The sequence below is a fragment of the Dipodomys ordii genome, unplaced genomic scaffold, assembly GCF_000151885.1.
Source record: "Dipodomys ordii isolate 6190 unplaced genomic scaffold, Dord_2.0 Scaffold130, whole genome shotgun sequence".
Classification (NCBI taxonomy): Eukaryota; Metazoa; Chordata; class Mammalia; order Rodentia; family Heteromyidae; genus Dipodomys; species Dipodomys ordii.
In genome coordinates this window covers 989,548-1,009,032 of record NW_012267346.1, presented here as the reverse complement: position 1 = coordinate 1,009,032, position 19,485 = coordinate 989,548, and the positions used below count along the sequence as shown (strand labels likewise).

Here is a 19,485-nt window from a genome sequence, read left to right as displayed (position 1 = left end):
AAGGAAGGAAGGAAGGAAGGAAGGAAGGAAGGAAGGAAGGAAGGAAGGAAGGAAGGAAGAAGTAAAGAAAAGAAAATCCATTCAAAGGTCTCAAATAGTACAAAACTGGCCATCTTGATCTTAGGAATTAAGCTGATTTCAGCTATTTTCTCCTGTTGCTAATATTACCTAATACCTACTAGCAAGTAGAGTTTCAGGTATAAACAGAGTAAGCAGTTGAACAGCTCAACCAGTTCACCTGGGATCCTGACTCTGGCATAGAAAAACCTCACATCTTAGGGGTACCTCTCATTACTGGGCCTGGTTACCCTAAAAAGACATATCCTTGCTAGGAAATTACACAGGTACCTACATAACAACTCGCACTCCAAGTATGAACCAGATACCCTGGGTTGGATGAAATGTAATTGGTTCCCAAGCTTTAAGTAAAAACAGAGATAAATTTTCTCAACCTGTCAACATATAAAGACATTTCTGAAGCCAAAAGCACTCTTTGGACTGGCACAAATCTACACAACACACTTTGTCTAACTCCATCTGGCATATCTTACAGCCATAGTGAAACCCCTCTCTCCAGCTCAAATACTCTTCCTCCTCTCCCAGAAATGTAACTTGTACAGGTGATTCACATGTCCTGGCCATTACTGGGCAGAGCCTAGGCGAAGATAATGTTGGGAAGATTCGTCCTTCTCACAACTTTTTTTAGAATCAGGCTAATCTTGTGAAATAATTTCTTAAAAATAAACAACAATAAAAAAAAACACAGAAAAAACTAAGGCCAGGCACTGGTGGCTCATGCTTGTAATCCTAGCTTCTCGGGAGGCAGAGATCTGAGGAATACGATTCAAATCCAGCCTGGGCAGGAAAGTCAGTGGGACTCTTATCTCCAATTAATCACCCCCAAAAAAAGCCAGAAGTGGAGCTGTGGCTCAAGTGGTAGAGTGCCAGTTAATGAGCAAAAACATCAGATATTGACTTTGAGTCCCAGGCTTGCACAAAATCATCATCATCATCATCATCATCTCAGGGACAGTGCCCAGGCCCTGAGTTCAAGACACACACACACACACACACACACACACACAACAACAACAACAACAACAACAACAACAACAACAATAACAATCAGTGCTGTTTTGACTTTTTATAGGCTGGAAAGGTTTATAGAGAGTACACTAAAACAAAAAGGATGCTATTTCCTTAACACATTTGGAAGTGAAGGTCAAAGAACATCCCAAGTTAGCTTTTAAACACTGTAATGATAAATGGAAAAATCATTGTTTTTGGAATAAGTACTTCAACAAATTGAGACTGCAGATTCACCAGGGGAAATGGTAAGTAATCACTGTGAGAGTACAAGGCCATGATTGAAGAGACTCAGACATTTTGAACAAGATAATAAAGTCAGATCTTCTAGCATTTGTCTAAGGTGCTCAGTGCACAAAGTATTACAAGAAGAGCTTTGAATTCCAGGCTCCATCTAGGAACAAAAAGGAAGCTCATTTTTCTTACCATCATGAACTTGAAAAGCCAACGATGTGATCTTCTGAGTGACAATCATCAGAGGCCTAAAAGCAGGACAGAAAAATGGAAAGAAGAAAAGAATTTTTTAATGTCAGGGGAAAAAACTTTGCACTATTTCATTACGTGGTTGTCTACCTTAAGTTTTAATTAAACAAAATACAAAACTAGAGAAATCAAAATATTTCACTTTTATTCCTCTGAGAAATATAAAAATATGGAGTTCAAAACATTCCATGTTTGTTTCCCTTCAAAAATGCTTTTAAATAAAACAAATACACCACCACTGGACAGCAGAATGACAGCTGACATTCTCTCTTGTGCTGTCACTAAAGAAGGGCCCAGGATCAGTACCAGTGGCATTAGCGTCACTTGGAGCATGTCAGAAATGCACAGTCTAGGACTCCATGTGAGACTGGAAGATGAGAATCATTCAAACAAGGTTGCAGGACGTGCGAACTCATATTAAAGTGTGAGAAGTACTGGTTTGGGAGGTACCCAATCCAGTGCCCAGTGTCCACGGAGAGGTCTTTTGTTTTTACTTTAATTGTTATTGTAGAGTTGATATACAGAGGGGTTACAGTTACATGAATCAGGTACTGAGGACAACTCCTTTTGAACCATGTCTCTGTTTCCCTCGTTCTCTCCCAGTTTTTCCCTCATGTCTCCACCTGCAAGATGTATAGTTCATTTTCCACAGTATCTTGTGAGTACCACTGCTACATTTGTTCACCCTTTGTCCCTCCATTTCTGTGTCTTCCTTACTCCCTCAAATACTAACAAACATTTTAAGACAAAAGGGAATGAAAACAGAAACAGTAATGATAGCAACAAAAAAAATGCCTCTTGTTTCCTTTTCTTACAGTTCACTTCCTAAAAGATTATTTTATATGATCATATGCAGATAACTTTGGGCCTTTGTCAACCACTCCTTTGCATATCCTCCTTTGGCTTCAGTGTGTGAATGTCTAGAGTCTTATATAATTTATCATGTCCCAGTGTGTATATGTATGTATATGTAAGTATATATATATTAATCATTCAGTGTGTTTATTTGTAGATTTATAGGTACATTCTAGTTACCATGCAACCTATCCATGTTTCTTTGGCTCTGGTTTACTTTGCTTAATATAATTTTTCCAGGTGTTTCCACATCCTTACAAACGGCACAATATCATTCTTTCTGATGGATGAGTAGAATTCCACCGTGTATATAGACAACATTTTCTTGATCCATTCATCCATTGAGGAGCATCTGAGTTGATTCCATATATTGGCTAGGGTAAACAATGTTGCAAGAACATAATTGTGTGGGGGCTGGGAAGGTGGCTCAGTGGTAGAGCGCTTGCCTTGCATGCCTGAGGCCCTGGGTTTGATTCCTCAGCACCCCATAAGAAAAAAGAAAAAAGTCAGAAGTGGCGCTGTGGCTCAAGTGGTAGAGCACTAGCCTTGAGCTGAAGAGCTAAGGGACAGCACCCAGGCCCAGAGTTCAGAACATGATTGTGCTGGTAGCTTTAGCCTTTGTTGTGGTTTATTGAATAAATGCCCAAGGGGCAATTGCTGGTTCATAGGGAAGCCCTATTTTTAGTCTTTTAAGGAACCTCCATAATGTTTTTTTTGTTTTTGTTTTGTTGCCAGTCCTCAGGTTTGAACTCAGGGCCTGTGCACTGTCCCTGAGCTGCTTGTGCTCAAGGCTAGCACTCTACTACTTGAGCCACAGCACTACTTCTAGCTTTTTCTGTTTATGTGGTGCAGAGGAATCAAACCCAGGGCCTCATGCATGTAAGACAAGCCCTCTACCACTAAGCCACCTTCTCACGCCCGCTCATACCTTTATAGAACATTGCAGGATCATTTGTCTTGATAGGATAGTTATGTAAGTAAGATAAAATTAAAGCCACCAACGATTTCCCTCCTTAATAGAACCTCTGTCTTCATGTTTTCATTATTCCCTCCTCCTCTTTTTCTCTTCTTTCCTTTCTTTCTTTTCTTTTCTTTCTTTTCTTTTCTTTTCCTTTTTTTGTCAGTCTTGGGGCTTGAACTCTGGGCCTGAGTGCTGTCCCTCAGCTCTTCAGCTCAAGGCAAGTACTCTACCACTTGAGCCACAGCATCACTTCCAGTTTTCTGGTTGTTAATTGGAGATAAGAGTCTCACAGTAAATAAGGATACAGGTTGACCCATTGTAGCAGTGAACTGTACAAGATAGTATGTGTAAAACAAACTTTACAACTTCTGCAGGCAGTGGGGGGCGGTAATTGTGGAGGTGGGAGGGAAGGGATGGCAGGGGAAAAACAAAGGAGGAGGCAACAATACTCAACAAGAAATGTACCCATTACCTTGCTCATATAACTGTACCCCTTCTGTACAGTATTTTTACAGTAAAAAAGTACAAAAAAAAAAGAGTTTCGTGGACTTTCCTACCCGGGCTAGCTTTGAACTGTGATCCTTAGATCTTAGCCTCCTGAGTAGCTAGGATCACAGGCGTGAGCCACTGGTACCCAGCTTCCCCCACCTTTTCTATGTATGTCATTTTTTTAAATGAAATTTTGTCACATGAGTATGTCTACGGCTTTTATTGTCTTTAAAAACTCCATTTTCAAGAGAAGCATTAATCACTCACCTCTTTTAGACTGGTTAAGGTATTCCCAGTTTTTCACTGTTCGTGTCAAGAGCTGAACATTCTTGTGAATAAATTTTATTTCCTTTGATAATCCAACTCCTATTAATCTAGCCTATTAAGGGATATGAACTATAAAACAATGTTGCAGCCCAGTACTGGGCTACTCAGCTACTAAGGAGGCTGAGATCAGAGGATCAAGATTCAAAGCCAGCATGGGCAAGAAAGTCCGTGAGACTCTTATCTCCAATAAACCACCAGAAAACCAGAAGTGGCACTGTGGCTCAAGTGATAGAGTATTAGCCTTGAGCTGAAGAGCTGAGGAATAGAGCCCAGGCCCAGAGTTCAAGCCCCATGATTGACAAAGGAAGGAGGAGGAGGAGGAAGGGAGAGGAGGAGGAGGGGGAGGGGGAGGGGAAGGGGGAGGAGGGGAAGGGGGAGGAATGTTACTTGAGATCTATGGCAAAATTGCTTTCCAAAAAGATCATACCAATTTATATTTCCACAGGCACTGTGTAAGAGTTCTCAGTTCATAATGCTTTCCAAAATTGGGCGACCACAATTGCCAAAATGAGGGGAGGGTATCTGGCTAAAGAAAGAATTCTTGCTGCTGCCCTCAAAAGGAAACTCAAATTATACCCATCTGTGATGGAAAAAAGAAAATTCAGCTCACTATAACAAACCTAAAAGGAATCAAGGATTAGCTTTATTACAATTGTTTAGCCTCCCTCCAGGAGAACTGCAACTGTTCCAGTACCTTTCACACCCCACATTCACAGAATAAAAGCTTACCACATGTTAATCTATAAAGAATATAAAGAATATTGGCAGTATTAGTGAAGATACATCTTGTGTACCCACTCTACCATGAAGGCCAGTCCAGCTTATGAAAGATTTGATCACTTTTAGACTGCTACACAAAATTTCAAATTTCAAGAATAAACTTCTGCACAAGTTTATGTATTCTCCCAAATTAAAAACATCTCTATAGGTTCTTTAACACAAACACTAATGGCATCCAATCCCATCCAATCACCATCTGTGCTCTTCTAAACGCATCATGAAGCTGGGCACTGGTGGTAATCCTAGCTATTCAGAAGGCTGAGATTTGAGGGTCACAATTTAAAAGGTGTAGCGCAACAAAGTGTGAACAACACTGAACTTTGCCCACAGGCGCACAATGGAAAAGCAGCCACATCTGTGCAACACAGGGTTCAACTTCAAAACACAACTTCATCTCTTGATAAACCCCTAAGCATGCTATTTTGACTGAAATAACTCAGGTAACATCAGTTCCATTCTGTAAGGTCACTTTTGGTTTGCATGTTAGTAATGAGAACAGACATGGATCAAGATCCAATGTCTTGTGATTGACAAATTGGTGATGTAAAACATCTGGTCAACTTGAGGGAGGGTGGATTATATGTACCTCTCCATTTATGTGGCCTGGCATTATCAAAGAACATAAATGCATTCCAGTGAGCCCTTGTGCAGTGGCTGTGGTAGGGAAAATGATGTTGCTTCACAATGATCTGTAGAAAAAGTCACCATATCCTCGGAGAACAATCAGGAGACATAATCATGTGCGTTTCTCAGGTAGCAGCTTCATTTTCTTTTATTTGTTCCCCAACAACAATGTCCCCGCTATTTTCAAACCCTCTGCAGTTTCCTCAGAGGTTTCTTCATTCAAGGTTATCCAAACAAATGACACAGAATCGACACCGCTTGAGGACATGTCTCAAAACTGCTGTTGAAAGTGAAGTTGATAGGAACTGATTTCTATCCTCCTGCCCTGCCGGCAGACCCCGAGCCACCACACCATACAAACATAGGCCTGTTATTCCTAAATGCTCTTTTTTTTTCTTCTGGTAACTTTCCACAATTTTGGCTATACTAAAACCACTGCAAAAACTACATCTTTTTAATTTTTTAATAGAGCCTTATTATGTAAGCAGGCTGGCCTCAAACTCACAATCTGCCTGCTTCAGCCTCTTGAGTGCTGGGATTACAGGTGTAACGCAACATGCACAGCTGAATTTATGGTTTTAATAAAACTAAGGGAAAAGGAGGAGTCACAAGAGCAGCCAGAAAATGGGAATGATAGAGGTGCTCTTCTCCCATGGGAGCAGAATCAAGAAACAGTCGTTAATCTCCAAATGGGACAGATGTGTATGAATTTCTTTGAGCTGCTATGGCAAATTACAACAAGCCGAGTGGCTTCTCACAAAAAAGATCGATCGATCGATCGATCGATAGATAGATAGATAGAATTTTTTCCGTTTTCTGTTGGTTAATTGGAGATAAGAGTCTCACGGACTTTCCTGACCAGGCTGGCTTTGAACCGCGATCTTCAGATCTCAGCCTCCTGAGTAGCTGGGATACAGGCCTGAGCCACCAGTGCCCAGCACAAATATTTTCTTTTCTTTTTTTAAATGTATTGTTATTGTAAACGTGATGGACAGAGGGGTTCCATTGACACATGTCAGGTAATGAGTACATTTCCTTTTGTACAGTGTCATCTTTCCTTCATTCTCTCCCATTCCCTCCCTCCCATGAGTTGTATAGTTAATTTATAATATAATTATTAATATGTTTTGGGGAAGTGGTACTGGGATTTGAACTGGAATCTTATCTATGCTAGGCTGGTGCTCTCCCGCTTCAGCCACATCCTGAACACTTTTTGCTGTTTTTCATATAGGTTCTCATATTTATGTCCAGGGTGACCTGAATCATAATGCTCTTATTCACACTTCCCACAGAGCTGAAACAGCTTTTTATTTGTTGCGATGGGGGAATCTTATGAATTTTTTAACCCAGCCTGGCCTCAAACTCCAATCTTCCTGAACCCTATCTCTCAAGTAGCTATGACAATAGGCTTGAATCACCATACTTAGCCAACAAATGAATCTTCTCTCTCGCTGTTCTAGAGACTGGAAGTCTTGACTAGAATGCACAGCATCCCTGGCCTATGACGTTGTGCCTTGAACACTGAGGACTCAAAAATTTTTGTAGACAATCCTGCCCTTAAAAGACAATATGATAAAAATGAGAAGCAGAAGACAGTGTCCTTCGTGAGGAAGGTAAAAAAAAAGTTTGTGCAGTATCACAACCAATATAGCTATTGTCAAATCACGAGTCTCCTAGAAACACTAGTAAATGTGAGAGAAGTCAATTCATTCATTTGTCCAACACAGACTAAGTTGCAAGAACTATTCTCAGTTCCAGAGATGGGGGGTGATTGAAACCAAAACCTGAAAGCTTACTGATTAAACATTATGGGGAGTTCTGACCTTTATTTAATGTGTAACACAACACTTTGGAAAGCTGTGACCCCTTCATTCAGAGCCTGTTCTCCAACCAGTCACCAGATGAGTTGTGATTCAAATGTGGGGAAAGGAGTAGACCTGGGGATGCCTGCAGATATGGGAATTTATTTCTAGGAAGGTGTGTGGTAATAAGGTCCATGTCGCAGGAACAGCTCTGCTTTAGCCTATCTTCCTCAAGAGTCACGAAACACTGTTCTTGAGCTAAACTCAGAGAACTATAGAACTGTCATTGATCCATCCATAGCCTCAACCAGCTGACCTATCAAGAGAGGTCTGGTTCTGCCAGGAAGAGATGGACAAAATGTTCACAAGTTATATGGTGGACATTACCCTAGTTGTTGCCAGAGATCATAGGGAGCTGAGAATAGAGATGGAACATTAGAAGACACTAAAAGGGTCATTGCAGTAACTATTTATCAGATAGTGGAAGATTTTTTTTGTCAGCCCTGGGGCTTAAACTCAGAGGACTGTCCCTGAGCTCTTTTGCTAAAGGCTGGTGCTCCACCACTTTGAGCCACAGTGCCACTTCCAGTTTTCTAGTGGTTATTTGGAGATAAGAGTCTCATGGACTTTCCTGCCTAGGCTAACTTTGAACCACAATCCTTAGATCTCAGCCTCCTGAGTAGCTAGGATTACAGACCTGAGCCACTGGCACCCAGCGATAATAAAAGAATTTCTGCATCCTTAACTAGTAAAAGATGAGCATCAAGCCTACACCACGCACCACTGAATAGACACGGCAAACTTTCTAGGTTAAAACAACTAAACAGTCAATATTTTAGGCTTTTCAGGCTAGATGGAACTACTTGACTCTGTCGCTGAAGTACAAAAGCAGCCACAAGCAATAACACATCAATAAGTGCCTGGTTGTGTTCCAATAAAACTTTTAAGAGGGGGCAGAAAGGGAGAAAGAATACAGGCCCTGGGCTGTGGCTTGTGACCCCTGCTTACAAAATGTAGCAGAGCTAATAGTCCCACAGAGCAGCCACATTTTCAACTTCAATCTCATTAGCACAGTCCTTCCAAGTAGATTTAACGAGCCACGACGATCCTTAAATGCATCCTTGATGTTAACAGATCCCTAGGGACTAAGCCAAAGTCAGCAATCCAATCACCACCGTCTCATTCCCCTCCCCCCTCCACACACCTTCAAATTAAGGTACTCACCCAGAAAAATCAGTAGTGAGAATTCCATAGTGGAAGATGTATATTCGGCTGATGTGGCATATCGTAAGGTATCCCATTGCTACATAAAAGGAGTACCTGAAATCCAAAACACAGATGACTGGTTCACTTTCCTCAATCAACGCTACAGTCTTCCTCTCTCTTCCTCTCTGCACCTATTGGTCACAAAGTCCGATCTGACCAGATGTCTTTCTTGGCCTGCAATTCCTTTCTCAATCCTACAGCTCATCAGAGAACTGCCTATCAGACCCTGTTCAGGCCAACATGTCATGTTCTCATGGTCATTTGGCTTGTTCTCACTCCAGCCATTCCACCCCCATATCCTGCTCCCTGACCTCAGCATGATTCATGGCTGCATGCCTGTATTTTTCTAGTACTGCATGCTAACCTGTGAAATTACAATATTAAAATGTCTGTGTGGGTGTCTGTTTCCTCAATACTGCAACCTTGAATATCCCAGCCCTCGGTGTGACACGCTGGAAGGGGTCAGTAACTTTTAGTGGAAATGAACTAAAACAAATCACTGGAATCATTTCCAATGATCCAGGAGCCCAGCAGAGACAGACATAACTTCAGAAGGCATTACTTTTAACATGTAGCATAAAACATGGAAGAAGAATGCTAAGTTAGATTGAAATTCATATATACACATTAAAACAACTCAGGAAGATTAGGTCAATACAAGGAATAGTAAAGAAAGAGTTAATAAAAATTTATTTAGCAGAAAAATCTAGCCAGATAATGAATTATAAAACATTACATATATATATATATATATATATATATATTATAAGGAATTACATAACCTTGAGGTCTCTGCCATTATTTATAAACAAAGATCACAGGATGAAGGACTAGAATGTAGCTCAGTAGTAGAGCATTTGCCTATCATGTGCAAGGCCCTGGCTTCTATCTCCAGGATAGAAAGAAAGAAAGAGAAGGAAGAAAAAGAGAAAGAAAAAAGAAAGAAAGGAAAGGAAGGAAGAGAAAGAAAGAAAAAGAAAGAAAGAAAGAATGGAAGGAAGGAGGGAGGGAGGGAGGGAAGGAAGGAAGGAAGGAAGGAAGGGAGGAAGGGAGGGAGAAAGAAAAAAGAGGGAGAAAGAAAATAGAGGGGAAAAAGGGAAGGAGATGAGGAGGGGAGGGAGTGAAAGAGGAGGGGAGGGAGAAGAGGGAAAGGGAAGTGGGAAGTGGGAGGGGGTGGAAGAGAGAGAGGGAATGGGAGGAGAGAAAAGGGAGTAGGGAAAGGGAAAGAGAAAGGGAAAGGGAGATGTTATGGGTTGAATAACCCTAATCTGAAAATCTAAAATTTGAAATGATATGAAATCTAAAATACTCTGAAATTCAAACGTTTCTGAGAGTCGTGTCAATCCCTGAAGGAGAAGTGCTGGCTTTGAAAAGCCATGATCCTCAGATCTCAGCCTCCCAAGTAGCTAGAATGATAGGTATGAGCCACCAGTGCCTGGTTAATGGAGCATTATTAAAAAAGAACTTGTGCAAGGACTGGTCACAAAACAGGGACTCCGGGGCTGACAGGTGCATCACCACAAATCCTCACAAGGCTTCTGTCCTGGGAGATACAAACCACAGGTTCCAGTTGGTTCCTCTGTGGTAGATAGATGTCTGAAGCTCCTGCCCAACAGAGGGGCTTGGGGTGGAAATAGAGGTTTCTAAAAGCACCCTGAAGAAACAGCCAGTCCTGAAATGGGATTGATCCATATGGCAGCAAACTGTATTCTTCCATCCCCACATCTCCTCCCTCCCTCCCTCTCTCTCTCTCTCTCTCTCTCTCTCTCTCTCTCTCTCTCTCTCTTAGTGGAAAGGAGGGTAAATCACAATGAATCGTGCAATCCTGTCTTGAAAAGAATCTGTGATAAAACCCTACTTTTACAGGTGGGTGACATGGTGTACAGAGAAGCTGCATTCTCTGTCCAGACTTCAGATTTCCTAGCTCTAGTCTGGAGCGTTCTTTCCCTGAAATAACTCAAGAAGAAATCACTTGGATTTTTTTTAAATCTACCCTGGTCCATCCTCTGGAAACTGTGAACCACTCCCTGACTCTGCAAAACTGGCAAGCTCTCCAAGCAAACAGGAAAAGGAAAAATAGTCCCTTTACTCATTGAACACAACCTGCCACTACTAGAGCACTTCTGTGGGGAAAGAGTCTGTAAGCAGTCTGTAAACCTCTCAGTACTGCCCGGGCTCTAGCCACTGAACTGGAATGCTGGAAACCTGGCTGTACCCTGGAACAAGTATGCATGTGAGTCCTTGGCCCTCTGAAAAAGGGTCTTCACTTTGTCCACATCCCATATATTTGGGGAGCGCAGATGACGTGCAATGAGTAAGAAGTTAGCAATAGACTACAAAGAGGCCACAATCTTATCAATCATTTAATTGCCTTCAAATTGGTATTTAGGTCTAGAGCTGGTAGCTCTCATCTGTAATCCTAGCTACTCAGGAGGCTGAGATCTGAGTGTCACAGTTCAAAGACAGCGCAGGAAGGAAAATCCATGAGACTTATTGCCAATTAATCACCAAAAAGCTGGAAATAGAGCTGTGGCCAAGTGGTGGAGTACTAACCTTGAGCAAAAAAACTAAGGAACAATACCAGGCCCTGAGTTCAAGATACAGTAGTGGAACAACAACAAAGGAAATGATGTGGAAAAGCCAAGAAATCTCATATGGTCTCACCACCACATTTAGACAAAAAAAAAAAAAGTAAAGCTGTATAAGCACCCGGCCTTATGAAGTATTTCTAAAATTCATTCTTTCCAGATTAGGAAAAAATTGACTTATTATTTCTCTCATGGAAAAAAAAACAATACTATTCTTTCAAGGAAGGCACTGAGAAGAGAGATAATTGGAATTGAGATTTTTCAGAGCTCATTTAAACACTAAAAGACTATAAAGATTAAAGGCACACAAAAACGTTTTTCTCTGAAACCCAGAAATTTATTGCCACTATAAAATTATATACTGAAAAGTAAATTTTAATGCTGTTGAGGAGATATATTGTACTCGTAGTATTATTAGTCCAAGAGCTATTGAGGCTATAAAAAGTACATGCTACAGAAAAGCCATCGGGAAAAGAAAGAAAAAGATATAAAAGTATCTTAAGCAGATACCAGTGGCCTATAACCATAGCTCTTCAGGAGGCTGCCACCTGGGGGACTGAGATTTGAAGATAGCATTGGAAGAAAAAGACTTCATCTCTAAATTAACAGGCAAAAGGCAAGAGTGAAGGCATGGCTCAAGCGGTAGAACACTAGACATGATCTGAAAAAGCTGAGTAAGAGCTCAAGGACCCATGTTCTGGTCCTACTAGTGGGGGGAGGGGGGAAGAAAAGAACAAGAAAAAAATGTCTTTTAGAAGCAACTCATTCATTGATTCCATAAATATTTACTGAGTCCTACATGAGCCAGATATCATTCTAAGTTTTTGTCTGAATGTGAAGAAAGAAAGAAAGGAAGAAAGAAAGAAAGAAAGAAAGAAATTTTTTATAGCATTTCTATCCAGAGACATCAAAAGGTAGTCAATACTGAGTTTTCAGGAAGCTCATAAGAAACAGTAACAATATGAAACCAATGCCTGACCACCTGAGCAGGCAACCTTAGGCAGAGTTACATTACCTCTGTATTTGTGATCAAAACATCATAGTAAATCTCTTTGTTGTACATATTCAAAGTATATAATTTAATATATCACCAAGTTCAAGATTGTGAACATGAGTCATCAATCCCTAGAAGTGTTCTCAGGCTGTTTTGCGACCCCTCTTTTGAGTCGCTGCACCATTTCACCCTCCAAAAGCCTCTAATCATCTGTCACCATAAATCAGCCTGAATTCTCTAGAACAGACTCTATGGCTTCCTCCAGCTGGTACATTTTTTTATTTTGAGATATGCCATGTCATTCTACATATACAGCATTCATTCCTTTCTTTTGCTGAGTAGTATTCCTTTATGGTAGACATCTGAATTGTCTTTAATTTGGGGCTACCACAAATACAGCTGGGCTGATAAACTGATTCTCTTTCACTTGAGATTGGCTTTGCAGCCCACCCTTTCCATGAAGCCTTCTAGAAGCCTCTTATCCCTCCTTCTGATATCCTACAGAAGCTTTTCACTGTGGAAAATGAGGAGAGTATGCATTGCCCCTGGAAATACTTTTTCAAAGATCATACAACAAGGTGTGGCACAGTGGCTCATGCCGAAAGCTCAGCTATATAGGAAAATTGTGGTTCAAAGCTAGTTAGGACAACAGTTAGCAAGAACTCATCTCAACAAATAAAGCAAAAATGTTGGCAAGCACCTAGATAATCTGTTATGTGGAGGTACAGATAAGAAGGTAGCAGTCCAGAGCTAATCCAGTACAAAAACAAAAGACATTATATAAAAAAGTAATAAGAAAGAGCTGGGGGCATGGTTTAAGTGGTACAGCTCCTGCCTAGCACACAAAAGGCCCTGATTTTCAAATCCCAGTGCCATTAAAAAAAAACAATAAAAATAACTACACATTGATTTCCAGAGTCTTACCTGTGAACATTAGATACACTTGCAGTGACCATGACTCCATAACACAGTAACACCAGCACAAAAAGATGTACAGAGTACCTTTAAGACATAAGGAAGGGAAAGATGGGCCCAGAACATATTTCATATTCACATCCCTGTTAGCTACTCCACCTCCCCTCCCTCTCCAAATCAAGTGACCTGTGAACTCTTGTTCACATCAGAGAAAGTACATCAAGCAATCAAGTGTTGTATGTAATCAAGATTCTGGAGGGACATCTGGAACCCAGGACCTACCAGCCAATGCCAATCCCAGTCATTAATGAATGGCTGTACTTTTTATCTATAGGATAACAGAGTTCTTGCTCTAAAACAGTACCAAATATTAGCCTTCCATAGATACCAGGGTTTTCTCTTACATGACAGCTGATTCAAACTACAAATCTTTTTTTTTTGTATGTCATGGGCCTCAGCACTCTCCCTCAGAACTTCAGCTCAAGGCTAGTGCTCTACCACTTGAGCCACAGCACACTTCTGGTTTTCTGAGTGGTTTATTGGGGATAAGAGTCTCATGGACTTTTCTGACCAGGCTGGCTTTGAACCGAGATCCTCAGATCTCAACCTCCTGAGTAGCTAGGATTACAGGCGTGAGACTAGTGCCCAGCTTGCAAATCTCTTCTTAAAGGTTTGTTCAATCCTCCAGATCTCAGCCTCTCATAAGTAACTAGGATTGCAAGCAAGAGCTACCAACACTGCTCTCAGAAGTCTACCTTTTTAAGAAAAACCCATACCACAGTGACTTTCATTGGTAGTTCATTGGTTCCAGCTTCTTATGCATAATAGAGTTCCTGCAGTAACCTTATGATTTTACAGTGAAGTGTCTATAATGATATTTAACAATACCATATACATATATAGCTGTATTTATTGAATAATTTTTTTTGCAGTGGTGGGGATAGAATCCATGGCCTTGTACAGGCAAGGCAAGTAGTCTTCTACTACTGAGCTACATTAACAGCCTTGATTTTTTTTGTCAGTGACTTTCTGGTAGCTTAGGCTGGTCTCAAACTTTCAATCATCCTGTTACCAACTCCCAAGTGATGGGATTACAGACATGCACTACACATCTGACCATCTATTTCTTACCTTAGTGTAACAAAGAATATCACCACAAGCCAGGTGTGCTGACTCACACCTGGAATCTCAGCTACTATGGGAGGCTGAGATTAGGGGGATTATAGCTCCAAGCCAGCCTGAGCAAAATATTAACAAGACCTTATCTCAGCAGCAAAATCAAGACGTAGTGACATTGCATGTCATCCTGGATATAACAGGATATGTGAACAGGAGGATCACTGTCCAATTCAACCTGGACAAAAAGAGAAACGCTATCCCCAAAATAATCAGATGAGCTGAAGGCATGGCTCAAAGACTATGAAACCCTGAGTTCAAGCCCCAGTACCACACACAGGGAAAAATAAATTATATATATATATATATATGTATGTATGTATCATATAAGTGATGTACATTGAGAATTTATGAATCACATACTTACCAGCCAAAGCAGAAAATGACAAAGTAAATTCCTAAAATGGTGGCAAATGCATGTCGGACCTGAGGACTGGTTTTACCAGGATGTAAGTAGATGCGAAACCAGAAAGCTGTAGCCAAGGCAAAGAGCTGGCAGGCCACGAAGTTAACCTACCAGAGGGGAGAGGGAAAAAGAGACAAGAGAAGTCTTTACTCTTTTGTCCAGGTGTAAATTTATTTTTTAAATTAGAAACCTTTTTTTTCAGATTTCTACATCAAGATGCATGGTCAATTTTGCCTTTGATTTTGGCCTCAGAAGAGCATTTGGAAGAGGTATAAAATGAAATCCCAAAAGTAAAATAAAACAACTTTAACTTCACATGGTCAGAGAAATGATACATGCAACATTTTCTGTGGCCCTTTAAACTGCTTTTCTCAGTGCACACATTGGAAACTCTGAATGTAGAAACTAAGCTGGCCATGAGATTCCTTGTCTCTAGTGCTACCCTAAGGAAAAGAATGTATTATCCTGAGGATGCAAAGCTGGGCAGGAGACCCCCTCCTTTTTATCTTAAAATCAAAGGTTTCTCCAATGAAACCATGGAGTTTTTCCTGACTCATTTTAAATTACCAACAAATAAGCAAAGCTATTCTTCAAATTCAAGGTGTTTTACTAAGGATTTCTAAGAAGAGATCTAGTCCTCCATTAAAACTTCCAGTAATAGCCGGGCACTGATGGCTCATGCCTATAATCCTAACTACTCAAGAGGTTGAGATCTAAGGATCAAAGTTAGAAGCCAGCCAGGGCAGAAAAGTCCCCATGGGACTCCTATCTCCAATTCACCTATCAAAAGCCAACTGAAAGCGGAGCTGTGGCTCTAAGTGGTAAAACATAAACCTTGAGCAAAAAGAGACAGTGCCCAGGCCCTGATTTCAAGCCCCAAAACTGATAATAATCAAACATCTAAGAACAAGTCTGGCCAACAATACAAGGCAAACACCAAATTTTCTTAGAAATAAAACCTCAGGAATCCATCTTTCAGGCATATTTTGTGTATTTATGGATGGATTATGGCAAAACTAAGAGGTAGAGTGTTTGCGGGAGGGGGGACAGAGAGAGAGGATTTAACTAAAAGAAAAAAAGCAAGTAGACCAATTTATCTTTCACTTTAAATTTACACAAATCAAATTCAAAACTCATTTGAAGTTGGCTTAACCATTCACAAAAGTGACTTTTGCTCATCAAAGTATTATGAATGAAAATGCCAGAATCATTTCACTTTTAGAAAGTACTTAATAAACAACAAACCAAAAAGACTGAAGAGATGAATGAACTCTCAACTTTCATATCAGTGGTTTTCTTGCCACAATAGAACTCACTTTGATCAATAAAAAGCAACGATACTGGGAATTTTGATTCCAGTGATGATAGAAATAAAAAGTAAACACAAAACACAAATAACCAAAACTGAGTCTAGTGAACAACTCTCAGGCAAAAGATTTAAAGCCTAAAGTGTGGAAGAAAAAGGGTACAGCACTGATTTTGGCAACATTAGGCTGTCATCCACCGAGAACAGGCATTTATCAGATTGTTAAAGTGTTCTGTGATCTGGTAACCTTTAGAAGTCATGAGGATGTTTTATTTTTAATTTTTTGGTGGTACTGATGTCTACTCAGGGTCTACACGTGATAAGCAAGTGCTCCACAGATGAGCTGTGCCTCTAAGTCCTTTTTTGAACTTGGTTTTGTTGTTGTTGTTGTTATTTTTTGTCAGTCATGGGGCTTGAACTCTGGACCTGAGCGCTGTCCCTCAGCTCTTCAGCTCAAGGCTAGCACTCTACCACTTGAGCTGCAAGCACCACTTCCAGTTTTCTGGTGATTTATTGGAGATAAAGGGTTCACAGCCTTTCTTGCCCAGGCTGGCTTTGAAGCGCGATCCTCTTGGCTTCCTGAGTAGTTAGGATTACAGACATGAGCCTGGCTTGAACTTGTTACTTTTGAGATAAGGTCTCTCTTTCTGTCCAAGCATATGCCTGGACTGTGATCCTCCTATTTTAGACTTCTCATCATAGCTGGAAAGACATGTGTGTACCATCACACCCAACTTTTTGCTGTTGGGATAGAATCTTGTAAACTTTTCTGCCCGAGCTGACCTGGAACCTTTGATGCTCCTGATCTCAGCCTCTCACATAGTTAGGACCCCTCATAGCTCAAAGAAAATATTACTCATATGGCTGAAGGTATGGCTTTAGTGGTAGAATACTGGCCTAGAAAATACCACTCTGAATGAATTTTTATTTCATTTTTGAAAATTAGTACTGAATTTCCTATTTGAGATTAGATCTCCTTAGTCTTCTCAAAAAACTGTTCCCAAATACAGCAATGGTACTCACTAGACACTATGTTGAAAATGAATTATACAACTTGTAGGCCCTGAGTTCAAGTCCCAATTCAGCCCCACACACAAAGTATAATATACAAAATTGTGTGCATCTTTACATACAGAAAAAGACCAGCAATGACTTACAGAAACAAGCAAAGATAGCATGTAAAATTGAATATGGCTATTCTAGATCTAGGCAAATTTTTTATAAAATTTTGTTTACAATTGAGAATGATGAGATCCATGTGGAATTTCCCCTACACTCACAACACACACTGACAACAGACACACATGCACATATCCATCCTTAATGCCCTCACTCCATCCTCAGAGCTGTAGTCATTAACTACAAATAGGAGGAAGTTAGGCAAGAATCTTAGAAATCACCTGTAAAATTTTCACCTTAAAGCAAAACAATTTCTCATAGGCAGCAAAGTATCAAGAGTCACAATGTGGGTAGGCAAAGAGACAGAGATTCATGCCCTACACAGTTTAGAATGTGCTTTGTAACCCTGCACACTTCAATGGAAAGTGCAGGGTTTTACTTTTCTACCTCTCTATAGTCTCCAAATCGGAGAAGCAAGCTGCCTTTTCATTGGTGAGCTCCAACAATGGGCTCTCAACCTTTCAAATACTGTGCAGACCCTTCTGCATAAAGAAACAGTCAAGCGCAGGCATTTTGTTGGGCAGATCCTAAAAACAAACGAGACTGGTGTAACTCAGACTCAGCAAGAGCTCAAGTTGCACAGCTCTTGCAAGATTTCAAAGTCACTGCAAGAAAATCAAACACAAGCCCAAGCATCTGACTTTGTATTTCACCAGCCCCAATTAAACAGTGCTGCCCTTTTCTAACACGGAGTCTTAAATCTCTCTTCTCTCATATGCTTCTCAGGAAGTGTACATTTGGGGATTTCTGTTTCCCTGGCTTTCATGCTTCCAACAGAGGGGAAAAAAAAAAAAACTTTGTCAAGAGCTAAAAATAGTGCCTTCCTCCTAATGAAGAGATGCAAACATGTTATTTTTTTTCAAGCATGCTATTTTTAACAACTAGAAAAGATTAACAAACCAGAATTATTTTCCCTCCTACCAGAATTTACCAATAGCTCACCACTGGAAGTTCCGGCAACTGTCCAGGCCTGGAATGTTTTGCTCAGCACTCTGCCTTATATGTGCCAAGACAAAAACCAATCTAATTAAACAATCCCTTATTTCAAGTAAGCCATTCTGCCACCACAAACAGTCCTCTTTTTGCATTTCCCCTACGAATAAGAGAACCAAACTAGCTATTCCCTTCTGTGAAACAGAACAAAAAGTATTTGTACCATTCTCTTCAGTTACATTGCACCGTCAAAGAGATCCTTATTGTCCGCTTTTTCCTAACTCCTTGGAATGTCAGCAAGATAATACCTCTAAAATCCGAACTGAGCTCCTTTGCCCAAGCTTGTAGATAGCAAATATTATTTAAGACAAATAGTCAATATGTGTAATTTATACCCGATCAAACCTTATATTGGTATTTCATGCCATCCTAACTATAAATATATTTCATTGAGTATGTACCATATGTCAAGGTTGGGGGTGGGGGGGACAACAACCACCAAACCCTTCATCTAAGTTGTTGAACAAAATTAGGAAGTAGCTTGCTCCTACCTTGTACAGAAGGAAATGAAGAATATACACAGTGGCTAGAGTTTGAAATCAAACTCATCACTATCTATATTCCCACTCCATCATGCCTAGCATTCTCTCCATAAACATATCACTCCTGGAGAATTTGGTCACTACCGTTATTAATTCTCTAGGACTGTCATCACAAAGTAGCTCTCACGACATGGCTTAACCAACAGAAATGGATTGTCTCACTGTTCTGGAAGCTGGAAGTCTCAAACCAAAGTGTTGGCAGGGATGGGGTCTCTTGGGACTGCTCTGCTTTCCCCTGTACCTCCAGGAGTGTCTGGTTGCTTCTTCTTACAAGGACACCAGTCATACTGGATTATGGCTCAACCTAATGATCTCAGTTTAATTTAATCACCTCTTTAAAGACCCTATCTCCAAATGCAGCCACGTTCTGAGACACTGGCAGATAGGACTTCAACGTGTAAATTCAGCCCATAACACAGACCAGTAAAAATTCTTTCCCCAACTCACAGGAGATGAAACAGACTCCAATGTCTTTGCTCCTACAAGTGGGAAATAAGCAGCACCTAAACTAAAGGCTGCTGGGATGCTCTAGGCCTTAGAAGAACCTGGCATTAACTGCCTGGGAGTGTTGAGGCTAAAACCCAGCTTCTAAGGGGGCCTCCCTCTTACTCTTCCTACCACTATGAAAACCTGCCAGCCTGTTAAAAGTACACATGTGTCAAGCACGTCCTTTAGCCTTTAGCTTTGTTCCAGGCAGTTCAGTGACAATAAGC

The 19,485-nt window shown here is 40.6% G+C and overlaps 1 protein-coding gene across 1 annotated transcript in view; it reads right to left on the bottom strand.

The window, feature by feature from the left end:
• Mboat1 (membrane bound O-acyltransferase domain containing 1) overlaps positions 1-19,058 on the bottom strand; it is a 46,208-nt gene extending 27,150 nt beyond the window's left edge. Inside the window, exons 1-5 of the mRNA XM_013030416.1 lie at positions 19,014-19,058; positions 14,714-14,859; positions 13,180-13,257; positions 8,632-8,727; positions 1,513-1,568 (exon numbers count right to left, since the gene is read on the bottom strand). Coding sequence (XP_012885870.1) covers positions 1,513-1,568; positions 8,632-8,727; positions 13,180-13,257; positions 14,714-14,859; positions 19,014-19,058 — 421 coding nt within the window. The remainder of the gene's footprint in view (positions 1-1,512; positions 1,569-8,631; positions 8,728-13,179; positions 13,258-14,713; positions 14,860-19,013) is intronic.
• Positions 19,059-19,485: the final 427 nt, after the last annotated feature.